The 17,441-nt window shown below is 43.9% G+C and overlaps 2 protein-coding genes across 6 annotated transcripts; one reads left to right on the forward strand and one right to left on the reverse strand.

Annotated features, from left to right (window-relative positions):
- Positions 1–482: 482 nt before the first annotated feature.
- Positions 483–2,241, reverse strand: rps27.2 (ribosomal protein S27, isoform 2). The gene is made up of 4 exons (XM_058084872.1): positions 2,167–2,241; positions 1,620–1,728; positions 1,221–1,331; positions 483–1,004 (listed from the first exon to the last, which is right to left on the reverse strand). The coding sequence occupies exons 1-4, from the start codon at positions 2,170–2,172 to the stop codon at positions 976–978; spliced, it is 255 nt and encodes an 84-aa protein (XP_057940855.1). The 5' UTR covers positions 2,173–2,241; the 3' UTR covers positions 483–975.
- A 284-nt stretch (positions 2,242–2,525) lies between these two features.
- LOC131137201 (ras-related protein Rab-13) lies at positions 2,526–17,280 on the forward strand. 5 transcript variants are annotated; one of them, XM_058084866.1, is made up of 20 exons: positions 2,526–2,962; positions 3,225–3,285; positions 3,559–3,619; positions 3,701–3,778; positions 4,918–5,007; positions 5,193–5,258; positions 5,338–5,388; positions 8,940–8,996; positions 10,615–10,722; positions 10,832–10,948; positions 11,025–11,132; positions 11,203–11,363; positions 12,659–12,758; positions 12,837–12,909; positions 12,993–13,308; positions 14,034–14,362; positions 14,438–14,479; positions 14,557–14,732; positions 15,859–16,002; positions 16,070–17,280. In XM_058084866.1, exons 1-20 carry the CDS (start codon positions 2,839–2,841, stop codon positions 16,310–16,312), a joined length of 2,505 nt encoding a protein of 834 aa, XP_057940849.1. In that variant the 5' UTR covers positions 2,526–2,838; the 3' UTR covers positions 16,313–17,280. The 5 variants fall into 5 exon arrangements, with proteins under 5 accessions (XP_057940849.1, XP_057940850.1, XP_057940854.1 ...); XM_058084867.1 differs by having other exon boundaries at positions 2,527–2,962; positions 13,008–13,308; XM_058084868.1 differs by lacking the exons at positions 2,526–2,962; positions 3,225–3,285; positions 3,559–3,619; ... (2 more) ...; positions 5,193–5,258; positions 5,338–5,388 and adding an exon at positions 6,116–8,839.
- The last annotated feature ends 161 nt before the right edge of the window (positions 17,281–17,441 follow it).

The raw sequence follows: 17,441 nt of genomic DNA on the forward strand, positions 1-17,441 counted from the left end.
TGCAGTGCCCTGAGGTGTGCCAGATAAACCTGCTTGACTTCTCTGTATCAACTTTAATAAGATACTTTTGCATTTATTTATTTTACACTGTCATTTACAGATAAAACTCAAAATGTGTTCATATTTTGTATACTTTTAATTCAACCCAAGCAAATGTACTCGTCTAACCTTTTGAAACATGCGTACATATGCCTAAATTACATACCAAAAGTGCATATTAGAGGAATTTATGAAAGCAATTTGTTATGGCAACGAGTAAGAACAGGATAGATGAATGCAGACAAATAATGAAGTAAAATTAAAAATACCTAATGTGAATAAATGGAAAATGATGGATATTGCTCAATTGTACTGTACATATATTTTAATGCAATTTTTTACTTGCCGTCTGCAACCCCCCATTTGGGTCCCAACCCACCAGTTCTTTGTATTTGAACGTTCTTTGTATTGTACGGTAGTCGCCAAAGGTCGTGAACCGTCATTTAAAAAGAATGCTCAGACTTTATCCAGGTTTTATTTGTAAACTTTGCTCAATAAACACATCCACGCATACACAAAAAGTCATTATAGCAACAATTAACGGAAACTGTTTTAAATACATCTCTCATGTTTCATGATTTGTGCAACTTTATAGTAAAAACATTTAACATTGAAAAGCATAAAGTATCAGATTAGTTGAGCAAGTGAAGGCGTGGTCGGGAGCTGTAATGACCAGATTGAGCCACACCGTGTCTCCCTTCCTGGAAATGCTTTACGCTTATTAGGAGCAGTGTAGCGTTGACGTCATCTTCCCCTGATGGATCAGCACACCTTGATTCAAGTCACCTGGTGCAGGAAACAAGCCTACTGGGTTTATCATGAGCGTGTATTGATTTGTGTGGCAGAAAGGTCCCTTTATCTGCATAAAGCTTGGATGGACTAGCATCACATGCTCTCCACTTGGCGTCATCCTCAACTCCATAGCTCTTATCCGAGTTAGTGCTGTTTCCTCCGGAATGAACATCCTGGGAAGACAAGGACAGAGGCGTCAGAGCGCTGTATGATGCACACAGCATAAGCACCTCCCTTAGGTGCATTAATTACCCGTCTTTTTAATATTTTTAAAACGCATAAAAACCAAAGATGTGTCTTTGTCCTACATAAGTACCGTGGATGATGGGAATTTTTTTGTTTGTCTTTAAAAACAACCAGGAAAAATCGGAAACACCAACATCCCGTACCTTCTGTAAGGCGAGCTTCCCCCCCCGTAGGCTGGCACAGGACTGTGGAGCATCCGACACACAACACCACAGTCTGGGCGTGACTGAACACGGTGGTGATCTTGTAGCAACCTGCGACACAAAATCAAACATGGCGTGAAACGACTAAAAACACACTACTTTTGGATACGTACGCAGTCATAATAAATGTTCGTGTACTGGCGGCGGCGCTCGTAAAGGAGCTACAATAAACTCGTTTTTGGTGGCAGCCACAAGGTTAATTAATGTATGCCTTATTTGACACCCCCATCATGACGGGGATAAATGAGGGGGCAACACATAAAGGCAACATAAAAATGACAGTATACATACAATCAAAACTACTACACTAAGAATTACTAATATAAAAAAGTTACTCACCAGGGCATTTGACGTCCATAAAATAGGAATTTGGACACTGGACGAGACGTTTCTTCTTGTGTCTCCTCTTCTCCTCCTCCGGGCTGGGATGCAGCAGATCCTTTGCAAGCTGAAAAGCAAAGCACATAACCGTTGAATGTATGCAAAATTGACTAAATATATCTGGTAAATTATACACGTCAACCGTGTCAACATGGCGACTGTCAGTGTTGTTGTTTTTTTACAACTGTAAATCTTAAATATACGCATAAACTCGAGGTTTTTGATATATCCTATGTTTCAATCCACAATTGCCGTTTGTAGCGAAGAGAATCTGCGCCTCTGTTATCCATCCGTTCCAAAGATCTCATGCAACGTGGGCTGCTTTTGTTGTCCACGTGTTACGCCATATTGTCTCCTTCCTTGACGATTTACTCCCACGTGCCGCGCAGGGCAACTCGATGACAACACGAAAAAACAAAACATCTTTACTCCAAAATCCATTTTTTTCCAGTTTGGATACTTTTAAACGACGGATTCGCACTTATGCGGACGTAACGGTACTTACAGGCATGTCTGGGCTTGTTTGGCTTCTCACCGGAAAAAGACGCGTCGATGATGTAGCGGAAGTTACGTACTGATGACTACGCCTTCTCTCACGTGACCCGGAAATGCCTTTTTTAAACACTAGTTGCTTAATAATTTCTGTTTTGTGAGTGTTTAATACTCATAATACACTTTTCTTCCAACATTTTCTGTCTTACTCTTATTTTTTATAATATTTAATGTTTACAGTTGTGTTTTTGTTGGTTTGCACTGTTTCGACATTACGAGGATAAACGGCATCACTGAAGATGATAGTCAAATATTGACATCTAGAGGTTAATCTGAGCATTGCAGGCCTCGGAGTTCCACCCAGTCCGTAAGAGCCGGGGCAGTCTGCGACACAAGTTTTTTTTTTTTAAAGGGGGGGTGGGGGCTGAGGAAAAAAAACACGTAGCCACTTTGGCATGTCTGCCCGTGGATTGAAAAGATCTTTATTTTTGGAACTAAGGTCGCTTTTATCTGGTGATGAACGCGACTGTGACGTTCTGGTCAACTTTCTCGATTGGACCCGAACAGGACAGAAAAGTGAGAAGCTCTGAGGGGGTTCCGAGTGGACCGGTGTCAAGTTTGACAAGGAAGAAGGACAAAAAAAAATCAAAAGAAATCCGTATTTGGAAGTACCAGCTGTGAAAACATGGCGAAGAAGTATGATTTTCTCTTCAAGTTGTTGCTGATCGGGGACAGTGGCGTAGGAAAAACATGTCTGATTATTCGCTTTGCTGAGGACAATTTCAACTCGACCTACATCTCGACTATTGGTAACGTTTGTTTTTAGCATCACGTCAACAACACGTTTAAGTGGCATATTGTTTTGTTCGGATCTTTCACTGATTGCGCACACACACACACACACCATTCTTCCACCCACATTCATTCCTATCTTTCTGACCATCTCTCAGTGATTTTCAACCAGTCTCCACCCAGCTGTGACCTATATATGCTCCTCTGCACTATATGTGTGTGTGTGTGTGTGTGTGTGTGTGTGTGTGAGGCATTTAAGTCATTGTTTGTTTCCACCAGGCATCGACTTTAAAGTAAAAACAATTGACGTGGATGGCAAAAAAGTGAAACTGCAAGTATGGTAAGTGATTGTTGCTTTTCCCAGCTTTGCACACATGCATCCATAACGTGTACAGTAGATATGACGTTATGATCTCATGCACAACGGAATGTACTGTACGCCTACAGCGTCATTCAGTCGTGATGTTTACTAGGAGTGCAACCGTTCATGATGCCCAAGCGGAGAATCCAACACATGAGAATATGATCGATGTTATTTCCCGACTCCTGGTGTGTGTCGGACAGTTGAATAATGCTCCTCGGATGTTGTTGTCAACCATGTTGTCTTGCATAGGGACACGGCGGGCCAGGAGAGGTTCAAGACCATCACCACAGCCTACTACAGAGGAGCCATGGTGAGCCCTGCTCGTGACGTCTTGGTACTGGCGACCTCTCATGGACCCATCTCTCTCTCTCGCTCTCTCTCTCCGTACCAGGGCATCATCCTGGTGTACGACATCACTGACGACAAGTCTTTTGAAAACATCCAGAACTGGATGAAGAGCATCAAGGAAGTGAGGCTTTTTTTCGACATCGTCAACACTCTTCTTTTGTTATAAGACTGAAGAAAATTTGAATTTTGAACAGCAAAAATGGAAATGAAGAGCGACATTGATGCTAATAATATATAATAATAACTATAATAATTTTGACTAACTATAATAAATATATAATAACTATAATAAATTTGAATTTTGAACAGCAAAAATGGAAAAGAAGAGCGACATTGATGCTAATAATATATAATAATAACTATAATAATTTTGACTATAACTATAATAAATATAATATTATAATACATTTGAATTTTTAACAGCTAAAATGGAAAAGAGCGACATTGATGCTAATAATATATAATAACTATAATAATTTTGACTAACTATAATAAATATATAATAACTATAATAAATTTGAATTTTGAACAGCTAAAATGGAGAAGAGCGACATTGATGCTAATAATATATAATAACTATAATAATTTTGACTAACTATAATAAAAATATAGTAACTATAATAAATATGAAATTTGAACAGCTAAAATGGAAAAGAAGAGCAGCATTGATGCTAATAATATATAATAACTATAATAATTTTGACTAACTATAATAAATATATAATTATAATAAATTTGAATTTTGAACAGCTAAAATGGAAATGAAGAGCAACATTGATGCTAATAATATATAATAATAACTAAAATAATTTTGACTATAACTATAATAAATGTATAAATATAATACATTTTTATTTTGAACAGCTAAAATGGAAAAGAAGAGCGACATTGATGCTAATAATATATAATAATAACTATAATAATTTTGACTATAACTATAATAAATGTATAAATATAATACATTTTTATTTTGAACAGCTAAAATGGAAAAGAAGAGCGACATTGATGCTAATAATATATAATAATAACTATAATAATTTTTCACCGAGATGACAAAACTGACATATCAATATGAAAGTTCCATCCTTTCATTTTTCAGTCTGTGGTCCTGGCGAGGAAAAGTTTGTCCGCTCCTGCTTTAGAAGAGCAGCTTCGATTTGCGTCCGAGACATCCATCATCTCGTTTGCTGGCAGACACCTGAATGCAGCTCGATCACGCCTAATCAATCACTTTCGCCCCCCCCCCCTTCTTTTCCGCAGAACGCATCCGCCGGAGTGAGTCGAATGTTGCTTGGCAATAAGTGCGACATCGAGGCAAAGCGGAAAGTTACCAAGGAGACGGGGGAAAAGGTGAGGCCACCCCGGCAGAAATTGGCGTGCTGAGAATAAATGAGCATTTTTTTTACACGGCATGGAAATGACAGGGAGGGGTTATTTATATAAGGAAGCCTGGTGGCTCGGCTTTCTGTTTACTGGAGATAAGCAACAGGAAGTGATTATCATCTATATATCCTGGTGCCCTGTGTGTGTTACAGCTGGCAAAGGATCACGGCATCAGGTTCTTTGAAACCAGTGCCAAATCCAGTATCAACGTTGAGGAGGTAGTGCGCCACGCTACGACATTTGATCCATGACCGGCTTCTTTTTAACCAACTTTCACCCCCGTACCATATCTTGTAGTCCTTTTTGGCGTTGGCGCGGGACATACTTCAGAGATCCAGCAAAAAAACGGTAAGTGATGGAAAGTTCAATGCTTGGACTAATGACTTATGGGGGATTTGTTGCAAAGTCCCAAAGACATTTTGCTCGATGGCGGCCATGTTTTTCTACACACATTTGCTTGGCATTCCTAAGGTGTGTACTAAATTTGGTGCTGATTAGTCAATAACACCACAATGTAACACAAAATGCATTTTTCAAATGAAACCTTTTATTATTAAGGGAGAAAAAACCTACGTAAATGTTATAAAGCCATTTTTAAAGCTTTGGGACTCCAGCAAACCACAGTGAGAGCCATTATCCACGAATGGTGAAAAGTGAACCTTCCCAGGCCAACCGAAATGACACCGAGAGCTCAAGGACAACTCATCCAAGAGGTCACAAAAGGCCCCATAACAAAATCCAAAGAAGTCCTCGCTAGGCCTCATTAGTCTCAATTTTTCCACAAAACATCTTCATGATCCCCAAGACCTTTGGGTAAATACCCTGTGGTCCGAGCAGACAAAACTTGAACTCTCGGAAGGTGCATGTCCCATTCCATCTGGCATTTCTGGCAAAAAAGAAGAGTCAAATATGGTGGTGGTAGTGTGACGGTGTGGAGCCTGGACCCGGAAGACTTGCTATGATGAATGCTCTTCATTCTTGTCCTTTCCATCCCCAAAGGGTCCAACTGGTCGAGAAGTGAAGATCACCAGCAGCACGGAGAAAAAGACTTCCAAATGTGCTCTCCTTTAGCCCACACGCCCCCTCTTGCCGTCCCTTGAATCCCTGACATCAACACACTATGTCTCCATCTGGTGGCCGGCATGGTAAACACACACCAGCTTTCCAAGCCAAACATTCCATACATTTCTACTTGCGGCCTGTGTGGTAAATTGGTTTTTTATCACCGTGATCTTCAACATCCGCTACTGCCGAGATGGACCTGGAGCATTTCATTCATCCTGATACATGTTGAGAACCGAGCGGAAGTAGCAAACGGAGGGAGGAATGGAGTTAAAGGGACGAGACGTTGGTGCATCAAAGGCTGAGATTGGGGACGTTGGTGGGATGGAAGAAGTGCGGAGAGACGAAGACGATGGATGAAGCAAGTGAAATAGAAATACTAAGATGGCTGCACCTCATCATTTCCTGCATCTAGGTGGCGTCGGTGTTCGCCCCCCCACCCCCGAATCATATTTCCAATTGGTTTGTGACCACACATGCTAAATAAAAAAGAAACACTTGACTGTGTTGAGGTTTGACGGTACTAATCCAAAACTACGACTACACAACGAGGGCCAGAAGATCTGGCATTTAATCCACGTGTCTGACGACTGCATCCACCGCAACACAGCAGAAGAAAATATGGGTTAGGATCACCCTGGGCCTGGCATTGCTCGATTCCCTGGCCGACATCATTCCTGCTTCTGATAGGACCACAGGAACATCAAACCTTCCATGGAACATCTCGCAGGTTATGGATGCCGTCTATGGGGTGGTTCCATCCAGTTCCGTCCAGAGTCGTACAGACTACAGTGATCTGTGCCTGGAACCATACCAGATTATACTGCAAACACACTTACTTTCACATAGTACTTGTAAATGTAGTACACTTGTAATACTTTCTTTGTGTCTGTTGTGTGTAAAACACAACCTGATGTCCATTTGTTTGTGCATCACTAGTTTGACCTCTGTGGTGTAACATGGGGGGGGGGGGGTCCAACGTGTGGCCTGGGGGCCATTTATAGCCTGTTTTTTTTTTAATTGGCCCACAGATCCAGAACATTCTAAAAATAGAATTTAACAAGAAAACTTAAAAAAAGAAAAGAAGCAGCAATAATATTACAAGAATAAAGTTACAATATTAAGACAAAAAAATCGTAATTTTATGACAATAACCTGGTAATATTATGAGGATAAATAATACTTTTAGTGACATAAAGTTCTTTTTTTTATGTTTGAATTTATGGAAAATTAGATTCTGGAAAAAAACTACAATAAAGTAAATAAATTCCTTAATAAAGTTAAAATATTATGGGAATAAATTCATAATATTACGAAAAGAAGATTATGTAATATTTGGAATGTTAAACAAAAAAAAGTAATGTGATGCAAATTGTCCATATAGGTATGAATGTGAGTGTGAATGGTTGTCTGTATGTGCCCTGGGATTGGCTGGCCACCAGTCTGCCCCAAGACAGCTGGGATAGGCTCCAGCACACCCCACGCTAGTGAGGATAGGCGGCATAGAAAATGGGTGGATGTAAAAAAAAAAAAAAGCGATGAAGTTTTCCTTTCATTTTTCACAGAAAAAGGTTCGAACGCATCCTGTCAGGTCTTCAAATTAAAAGCACGCCAGTAAAACCACGTGATTGCAGCACAGTAGTCGGGTCTTCCCACCCTGGGGAGGGGGCGATTTTATGTTTTTCAATTTTAAAGCTATATTTTAATACAGAATTATTTAAAAAATATCCAAATGCAAACATTGAGCCGAATGCCATTAGCTGGGCCCTCCCTCCTGCCTTCCTCTCTTCCCTCCATCCATCCTTCCTCCTCAGCATCAGCAACCTCTGCCGCATCTCACGCACACTTTACGTGCCTTGTCATTACGCACGGGGCAGGTTTGGGCTTGCATAGCAGCCGTGGGAGGAAAAACACGCAGAGGCTTTTACGACAAGGACTAAATTCAGGCTGTTAGCGGAAGTGGACGTGATGCCCGCGTGACTGCGGGCGAAGGAAGCGAAGCGAAACGCGAAGGTGGACTGGGTCGCCGCGTGGAGCGTCCATCGCCGCCTTTGCTGCAGTCGAACAATCGATGGACGGCATCTGCTTGCTCTCCGCGTCGCGCTAACGAGCGTCTCCGTCGTGGCAGATGACGAGGACGCGGGAGTGGGCGCGTCTTCCTTCTTCTGTCCTGCTTCGGGACGCTTGAGAATGTGCGGCCTGCTGCTTGTCTTGCCGCAATGCCAGTGGTGAGAGGAGGGTGAGGGGGGGGAGAAAGGGGGGAGAGCGAGGAGGCATGGCTGCATTAAGGTAGCAAAATGAGGAGACATGTGCATCATCGCCGAGGAGTCCTTCTGAGGAGGTGCTGAAGACTTTAGGGACCCCCGGGTTGAGATCCGAGTGTCATGGCCGCCAAATGAGGTGGACTGTTTCCGTGTTCCGTTGTCAACCTTCCGCTCCAAAAAAAAAAAGTGGACGCCCACGTGAACTTTAGCTGAAAAAGCGGGAACGTCATCGCCAAAACATGCCGTCGCCGTCCGACTCCAGCAGCGTGGCGTCCGCCTCGGGGTCCCGAGGCTGGTCAGACAGCCGGCGGGGCATCTCGGGTCGAGGCCCCGGTGGCGCCCGGTTGCTTCTATACCTGGGTCTGTGCCACCTGGGCCTCGGGGCCATGGTCCTGGCCTTCTCCTTCACCAGCATGGCCTTCACCTCGTCCGCTCGAGTCAGGCAGTCCTGTCCGTTCTGGGCCGGCTTTTTTGTAAGTCAACTGTACGATAATACTGTACGATAATACTGTAGTACTGTACGTACTGTACGCGTGTATGACATCATCGCTAATGTTTGTCTCGTCTCCGTAGGTGGTGGCATCAGGGATTGTGGGAATCATCTCATGGAGGAGACCTTTAACATTGGTGGTACGTGTATTTCCTACGTATGCGTCCCCAGACTGATGATGCCAACCATCATGGCCGCATGAGATGCTAAGCTAGTGATAAACATGCTAATGGCTAACAACGTTGCAACAACAAAATGAACACTCAATAAGATGTTTGAAACCTTTATCATGGCTGTTTACTTACGGAACCCAACTGGTCTGCTCCTGCACATGGGGGGGTAGGGGGTCCTACCAGGGTCCAACCAGGGTCCAACCAGGGTCCAACCAGGGTCCATTGAATTAGAGTCGAAAGCACTAGGGGTAACCAATTACCAGCTATGGGAAAGAACACTGGTAAACCTCCCTTGGGTAAACATTGAGTCGGCGGCTCAGGCTTTTGGCTCGACGGGTAGCGCTCCTGACTCTCATTCAGTAGACCGTGCGTTCGAGCCCCCGGTGTAATACAGACCTTCGCACGGCAGCACCAGCTGGCATCCGTGACATTGAGCCCATAAACCTCACTCTCATCCGGGTCAAAAACTGGAGTTTCACTGACTTTGTGACGAATGACTCAAGTACCCGATTCATTCCAGTGAGTCAGTAAAAGGAACTGAGTTTCCATCAGTTACTGGTAGACTAAAAAAATCAGCTTTTCTTCCATCGTGGATTGATTCGGTAATTAAATACAAGCAACCAACAAACGGAAAGTGAGCCAGATTCTGAACGCTGCATAAACCCCCCCACAATGCAAGCCAACCCCTGACCAGCTCGGGACACTCCATCGGCTGTGGCAGCACCTCCACCCGGGGGCCCATATGTGGAATGGGCCTCATTACAGAATTAAAATCAAATGTTTACGCTAATAACTAATAAAAACACAAAGATATATCTTTAAATGCTGACACCCTTATTGAAATACCAGCATTTCAAGAAATGCTGCAAACATTTCACAGACAGTATGAATAGCCTGCGGGAAAATATATGCCACAAACACCAAAAATATGACATATTAAAGAAGTATAATATATATTATATGTAGTATAGTTATATATAAATCCTGTGGTGCTGTTATGTTGTCGTTTTTTTTTTTTTGTTTTTTTTTTTTTGCAGTAGTCAAGCAGCAAGCTCAGACGTCCAAGCAGCTCATAAAGAGGGTCAATACTCTCGGACTAAAAAGAGTCTAGAGACGTATGCATGCAAACCGGCTGGGGGTGTCAAACCAGAGCTTTTCTTCCCGGCACTCACACGTGGTGATTTTGCAAAGGTTTTTGTTTTACAACCGCTCTTTATTTTTTTTTTCCCCCCGACATTGTAAACAGCGATTGAACGTGACAGACCACACGAAGGGGTCTTGTATTATTAATCGATCTCGCAAGTGCCCCCCCCCCCATCCCCTTTTGCAGATGGATCCTTGTGTAGCTGTGAATTATTGATACGCTCCTGTGCAATATTCCATGTAAAATATGGCTTATATGTGAAGGCACGGCGGCTGGAAAAATGCATACACAATGCGTTTTTTTTATAAATAAAACCTCTTTTAGTTTGGCTAAAAATATCATGCGTGGAGTTACATAATCATAAGAGAGTCAGCTCCAACATCAACATATTCCGAGATGACTGGAACATAAAAGTTGTGTTTGTGTCCCCCCCCCCTGCAGGTGTCTCTGTTCATGCTGCTGTCCGCCGTGTGCGTGATCCTCAGTCTGGCGGGCTCCATGCTCTCCTGTCAGAATGCCCAGATGGTCAAGTCCATGCTCACCTGCCAGGTACCAACACCTGATGCTAGAACGTTCCTGTCCTGTCCTGTCCTTGGACAGGAACGCGCAGTGAAACCTTCCAGGAATATATCCGCTTTGATTGTCTCGGTGTGCGTAGGTGGAGAATGGCCGCTGCGTGTGCTGCGCGCCGACCGAGTCCTGCTCCAGCAAAGAAGATGGAACCCTGGTACTCAACCTGAATTCCGACTGCCACTCGGTTAGACATCAGCTGAAGGTAGGCATCTCCACGCCGGTGGAGCTTCGTTCTTCGCGTTAACGGCTCCTGATGTCCTCCGTTGTTTTGCGTGTAGGACTTGTTGTTCAGCGCGTGCGGTCTCAGCATCCTTTCCACCATCATCTGTACTCTGTCCACGGTCACCTGCAGCATCCACATCTTCTCCTTGGACCTTGTGCACCTGGTGAGCACACGCGTTCTTATTTAGCACGGTAAAGACAATCCTACCCCGCCTGTATTGTATCACGCTGCAGTTGGCGCCACATCGCTCTCGCTCCGTCAACCCGGAATGCACCACGCCTCAGGACGCCTTCCTGACCAACATCATGGACTTTGAGGAGTTTGTCCCGCCCATTCCTCCGCCTCCTTACTATCCCCCCGAGTACACCTGCAGCTCAGAGACCGACGCTCAGAGGTAATGTCACCAGAGACTTCATTCGGTACCTCAGTACAGTTGAATGATGACTGATATGACAGCAGCTATGCTCACTTTGGATCGAGTGGTAGAACTTCCCTGCTCCTCCAGCCAGTTATTAATGATAGCCACCATAATGTAATAGAAATAAGATAAAAAAAACGAAATCATGAGTCTATGACACCCTCAAGCACATGCACATGCAACCTTGACAGGTCCTACAAAATAAAGTGTTTGCTTCTCCCACCGGTTATTGATGATAACCACTACCTTGCAATACAGAAGTTAAATTAAAAAAAACTAAATAATACAAATCAAAGCCTATGGCATCCTCAAACACAGGCACATGCAACCTACACGTGTCCTATATTTAATGCAATTCCTCCTCCCACCAGTTATTTATCATAGCCGCCAACTTGCGCCGTACAAATAAACAGACATGAAATAAAGTTGATAGTGCACTCACACACAATCGCACGCATGTGCAACGTGAACATGTCACACTGTATGATTAATGCGATTGCTTCTCCCACCGGTTATTGATGATAACCACTACCTTGCAATACAGAAGTTAAATTAAAAAAACTAAATAATACAAATCAAGGCCTATGGCACCCTCAAACACAGGCACATGCAATCGACACGTGTCCTATATATAATGCAATTCCTCCTCCCACCAGTTATTTATGATAGCCGCCAACTTTCCCCGTACAAATAAACAGACATGAAATAAAGTTGATGGTGCACTCACACACAATCGCACGCATGTGCAACACGAACATGTCACACCGTATGATTAATGCCATTGCTCCTCTCACCGGTTATCAATAATACCACCGCAATAAAATAAATTGGAATAAAAATAGAATTAATGCACAAAGTCAGACACAAATGCATGTGCAACCAAGTTGTATCTATAAAGAGTGTGATCGCTCCTCCCACCAGTTATCGATGACAGCCGCCAACTTGCATCATATGTATAAATAACTGAAGAAAGCATAAAGTTAAAGTTGATGGCAGAGTCACTCGCATACGAACGCATGCACGTGCAACTTAGACGTGTCTTAATGCAATCGCTCCTCCCACCAGTTATGAATAAGTACCACCTTGGGCAATAGAGTGAATCAGAAAAAGTAGAAATAATGCACAAAAGTCACACTCAAGCATTGCAACCTGCAACCTGAAAGTGATGGCCTGCCACTTCTTCATGATAACCACCACCTATAATTCATGCCATCGTTCATCCAAGTCAAGTCAAGTCAAGTCCAAGTTTGACATCTCTGTGTCATGTGTAGCATCACCTACAACGGGTCCATGGAGAGCCCCATTCCTCTGTACCCGACCGACTGCCCTCCCCCCTACGAGGCTGTGATGGGGCAAAGAGCTGCCAGCCAGGTCCGTCTTTGTTTTAGCAGCATCGTTCCACCTTCAACGCTTCCTGTGACTTTTCTTCCTCATTTTGTGACCGTCAAGGCCACCATGTTTGACCAGCACGGTGCCGAGCTGTCTGGAGAAAGGGGGACGTCTACAGCATTCAGCGGAGAAGGTGAGAAGTCATGAATTAACATGGAAGCATACTGTCCACTGTTCAATAATATTTAATAAGACTTTGACACCGTTCAATGTAAGCGTTTTTCTATTCAGTCTCCATGGATAGCGGATCTTTGCTAATGTCCGAGATCGTGGACATCCCCGACGATTCGTCGCCATCCGAGGACTCCTGTCTGCTGGAGGCGGGGCTGAGAAGCCACAGGGGCAGGGCCAGCAGAGCGGCCAGCGAGGTGAGCGACGGGGGAGACGGAGGAGGGGACCGCCGCAGTCTCCGCGGCCCCCGCTCTCAGACGCCGGAGAGTCCCTTGGCCGGGGGACCCAGGGCCCGGTGCTTCGTTCGAGGCGAGAGGTCCAACTCTTGCTCTTCACCCAGCACTGCAACCACCACGTACAGGTGGGTGGGGGGGCGGGGTCATTTCATTAGGTACACCATGACGCAATCCGTCTGTTTGGGTGGTTTGATTTGAAGACATGATTGGTACTCCTGTCTCCCTAAATAATTTGATATTTTTTATTAATTAAAAAAAATATTATTATTATTTAAAAAAATATTATTGTTTAAAAAAATTATTGTTTAAAAAAATTTAATTATTAAATTTTTTTTTTTACAAAAAAAATCATATAATAGGGCAAAAGCAGGCTAATACTAGCCTACAAGTAGTAGTAATAATCAGAAGAATAATGATGATAGTAATAATAATAGGATAATTAAAAGTGGGAAAGTTATATCCTGGTTCTTGTTCGTAATTTTTGGGGGGGATTTTTAGGGATTTGGGGGGATTTTTTGGGATATTATTTTTGGGATATTATTTTTTTTGATTTTGATTATTTTTTTGAATGTCTACTACATTCATTCATATCCTGTGTATCTCCAGGGGGCTAAGCCGCCCCCATCCTCAGAACCTAGTGACGCCCCTGGTACTATTGCACTTTGAAAAGGTGATATTTCCATTTTAGCATTTTTTTGTAGTTTTGTTTGTTAAATTATATTTATAGAACATGCTGCAGGACAGCAAATGGCCCCTAAACCACACTTTGGGCACCCCTGTTTCAAAGGTAGCGCTAAATTTATCTGTGGCAGTCCAAATGTATTATACATTTCCACGTTGGTTCTTCCAGGTCTCCGGTGTTACGGCGCCAGGCGGTGCTGGCTCGGAGTTGTTCCCAGCTGGAAGCAATCGGGGGGGCCGCCCCGCAGCAGCGATGCTCCATACCAGACATTCGGGTTCGACCCTGCACTCCTTTATGCCAAGTTGCTGCCCGCGACTCCTCAGCTCCCTTCACCAGCGAGAACTGTACAGCTCAGAATAGCGGGCTGTCGTCGCAACGTGCGCCTCTCTACCTGCGGCGACGAGCCGCGAGGAATTATGGCAGAAGCGACGGCGAAGGGCACCTCCGTCTCGTGAGGTCCCACAGCGAGCCGGGCATCAGCTCCTCTCCTGATACAGGTCAGTATTTCTCCTATGTTGTCCTAGTTTTCATACAAGGTTAAAGAAGGTCATTGTTTCCCTTCCGTCCTGCAGCTGACGTGGTCTTGGGCTGCACTAAGGCCTCCCCAGATACGGGTAAGACCATGATGCCTTGCCACACGTTACAACCATTCAAAAGTCATCTTTTATTTGTCCCCCCCCCCCCCCCAAAGGTCCATCCTCAGAGGCGTCTCTGCTGCCTCGCGCTTCTTTGCCTCCTGCTGCCGCTTTGCCACGGAAAGACAGCATGAAAGCGACGGCGACGGGGGTGCACGTTCCCGCTAAAGTGCCACCCGTGTCCCCGCGGCGTTTACCCAAAGAATACCACCGTTCTCTTGGAGACCTCAAGGTCCGTCTCGTCGTATTCTCTAATATCTGCCCTAAATGCCTCGAAAGGTGGCAGGGTTGTTAACCCTTTAAAGCGCATGCTGAGATAGATACTGTATGTGGAGGGAGGCCATTTTGGACAGATAAAAATGCTATGGCATCATCTGGAAACTTCATTTTTTACAATTTGTGATGCATGAGGAAGGGATCTCATAAAACTGATCATAAATAATGCCCCGTCATCCTTGCGGTTTGGCAAAATAAACACAAATACAATGTAGCTACAGCACAAGTATCCCTCGTTTATCGCTGGTAATTGGTTCCAGACCCGGCAGTGATGAGTGAATTTCTGCAAAGTAGGATTCTTTATTTATAAATAGAATATTTTTGAAGTTAGAGCATATAATACCTGATAGCAACCCTCTAAATATGTTTTTTTTAACATTATTAGAGCCCTCTGTACATGAACTAACACCCCTATAGCCACCTTTACACTCATATCACCAAAATAGTATACATAATCAGAGTAAATAAGCAATTTAAGACATAAATAAGACTTGTGTGTGACGCTGTAAATGTGTTCCGTAGGTGCTGACAGGAAGTGACGTTGGGGGTTCAGAGTTGAGTTTTAGCTTGGCGTATGTTACGGCCGCAGCAGTAACTTGTGTTTTTATTTGGGATTTTTTATTTGGGTGTTATTCAGACAAGTCTGGTGCTTGTGTGTCTCACTGAACAATATTCCAACGCAACGTCTTTGAATGCGTTTTGTCAATATTTGTATTTTAGATTATTTAGCCATTTTTGTGCTTGAAATGCTACATTTAGGTACATAAGCAAAATTTGTAGTTTTGAATAATAATAGGTCATATTCAACCACTATGGAAGGACTCGCAGCTAGGAGACCCAGGTTCGATTCCACCCTCGGACATCTCTATGTGGAGTTTGCATGTTCTCCCCCATTCCAAAAACATGCTAGCTTCTTTGGCCATTCCAAATTGTCCATAGGTATGAATGTGAGTGTGAATGGTTGTTTGTCTCTATGTGCCCTGTGATTGGCTGGCCACCGGTCCAAGGATTACTGGACTCCCCTCCTGGTTTGAGATGTTTTATTCATATTTCCACACTGATGTTGTTCCTCTGTCTTCAAGGTGACTCGAGTTCTGGTGGCTCGCTTCCTGCAGCGCTCCAAACGCAACCTGGCGCCCTCTTCGGAGCACACTGGGACCGCAGGGCAGGTGCCTAAAAGGAGGGGGGCGTCCGAGGGCGCTGCCACTACCCATCTGCCCATGGAGGTGAGTGCACATCATTCACGATTCAGATTGTCATAAGAATTATGGCAAGAATTATTTCGTTGTTAAGGTCTGGCGGACCCCTTGGAGTGTCAGCCGAGGACAACCCAACAGCCACCTTCAGCACCGTGGTCACCATCACTCCCACAGCGACAGCCGACACAACCGACATGGCGGCCGGGCTCCCGAAGGGATCCACCTGCGTAGCTGTGGGGATTTAAGCTCCTCCTCCTCGCTATCCTTGCGTCGGCTGGTGTCACCTCGCCTCCTGCGCGGCTCGTCGGGAGCGCTGTACTCGGAGTCTGCGCTGTGAGGAAGGTCGGTCGGACACTGGAGGACCGTCAGGCTGATCTTGGAGACCGGGTGGACTTCTGGTATCCACATAATAATGCATCGCAATGTGCTACCGGCCCTTTTGTATATTGGGTTGAATGATAACCACAAAAAATATTATTTTGTCTTCCATTTAAAAAGAAATAAGACTGCATAGTTCGATATCTATAATGTAATATAAGCAAATTGGGTACACGTTTCTTTCCTTTTTCAGCTCGACGTTAGCCCTTTAAAGAGAGGCGCACAGCACACATAATATGACTGCACGTCTTCTTGTATTCTTTATTTATAGGTGGTCCCCGGACACTTGGTTTGGTGTGTGCGTGCATGTTTTACGACCCCACAAACACGGCAAAAAAAAGCTTGTTCATCAGACCTGAACTTGCCCCCCCACCCCAACCCCCACCGTTGGCCCAACGTTGCAAGTATCATGTCCTTGAAATGTCTTTATTTGCATGGTTTTGACAAAATGCTTCTTAACTTTTTTCTTGTGCACACAAAAACATCCGCGAGCAGGCAGTGGAAATCTGATATGAAAAGAAAAGGTGCGTATTGCGGCACGCCGGTTTGGTTTGCGACATGTCCCTGTGCACAAAGCGTATCTGCCGTCTGATCCTGTAAGATAAAGATGTGGAAATTGCACTGCGGCTCAGATGACATGAGTCTCTTGCAATAAATGTACATAGTTGTAACGTCACACCAGATTTTCCATTTTCCTTCTGGAAAATGTGGAGCATTTGGGACACGCATAAACATATGAAACTCATGTTGATTCATGTACGTCCAGGTACAGACACTCTTACACAGCAGGTTGTCTTTCTACCTCTTCATGTCTTGCAATTATTGCATTATGTCTTGCGATATTTATTTATTTAAGAAATGTTTATCTGTATGGCAGGCTTTGCAGGATACGGCCTTAAAACCTGAATAAATTGTATGTAAATATGACACCTATTAATGGGGTCCAGCGTTTGGAAATTGCAGTGACTATTTCACCATTCAAAATTAACAGTAAGATTTTTATTTCATCTATTTTATTTTTTTATTAAAAAAGGAGTTATTTATTTATTTATTTAGAGTTACATTTATTTATTTTTTAAATGTAATTT

Source organism: Doryrhamphus excisus, chromosome 10 (assembly GCF_030265055.1).
Source record: "Doryrhamphus excisus isolate RoL2022-K1 chromosome 10, RoL_Dexc_1.0, whole genome shotgun sequence".
NCBI lineage: Eukaryota > Metazoa > Chordata > Actinopteri > Syngnathiformes > Syngnathidae > Doryrhamphus > Doryrhamphus excisus.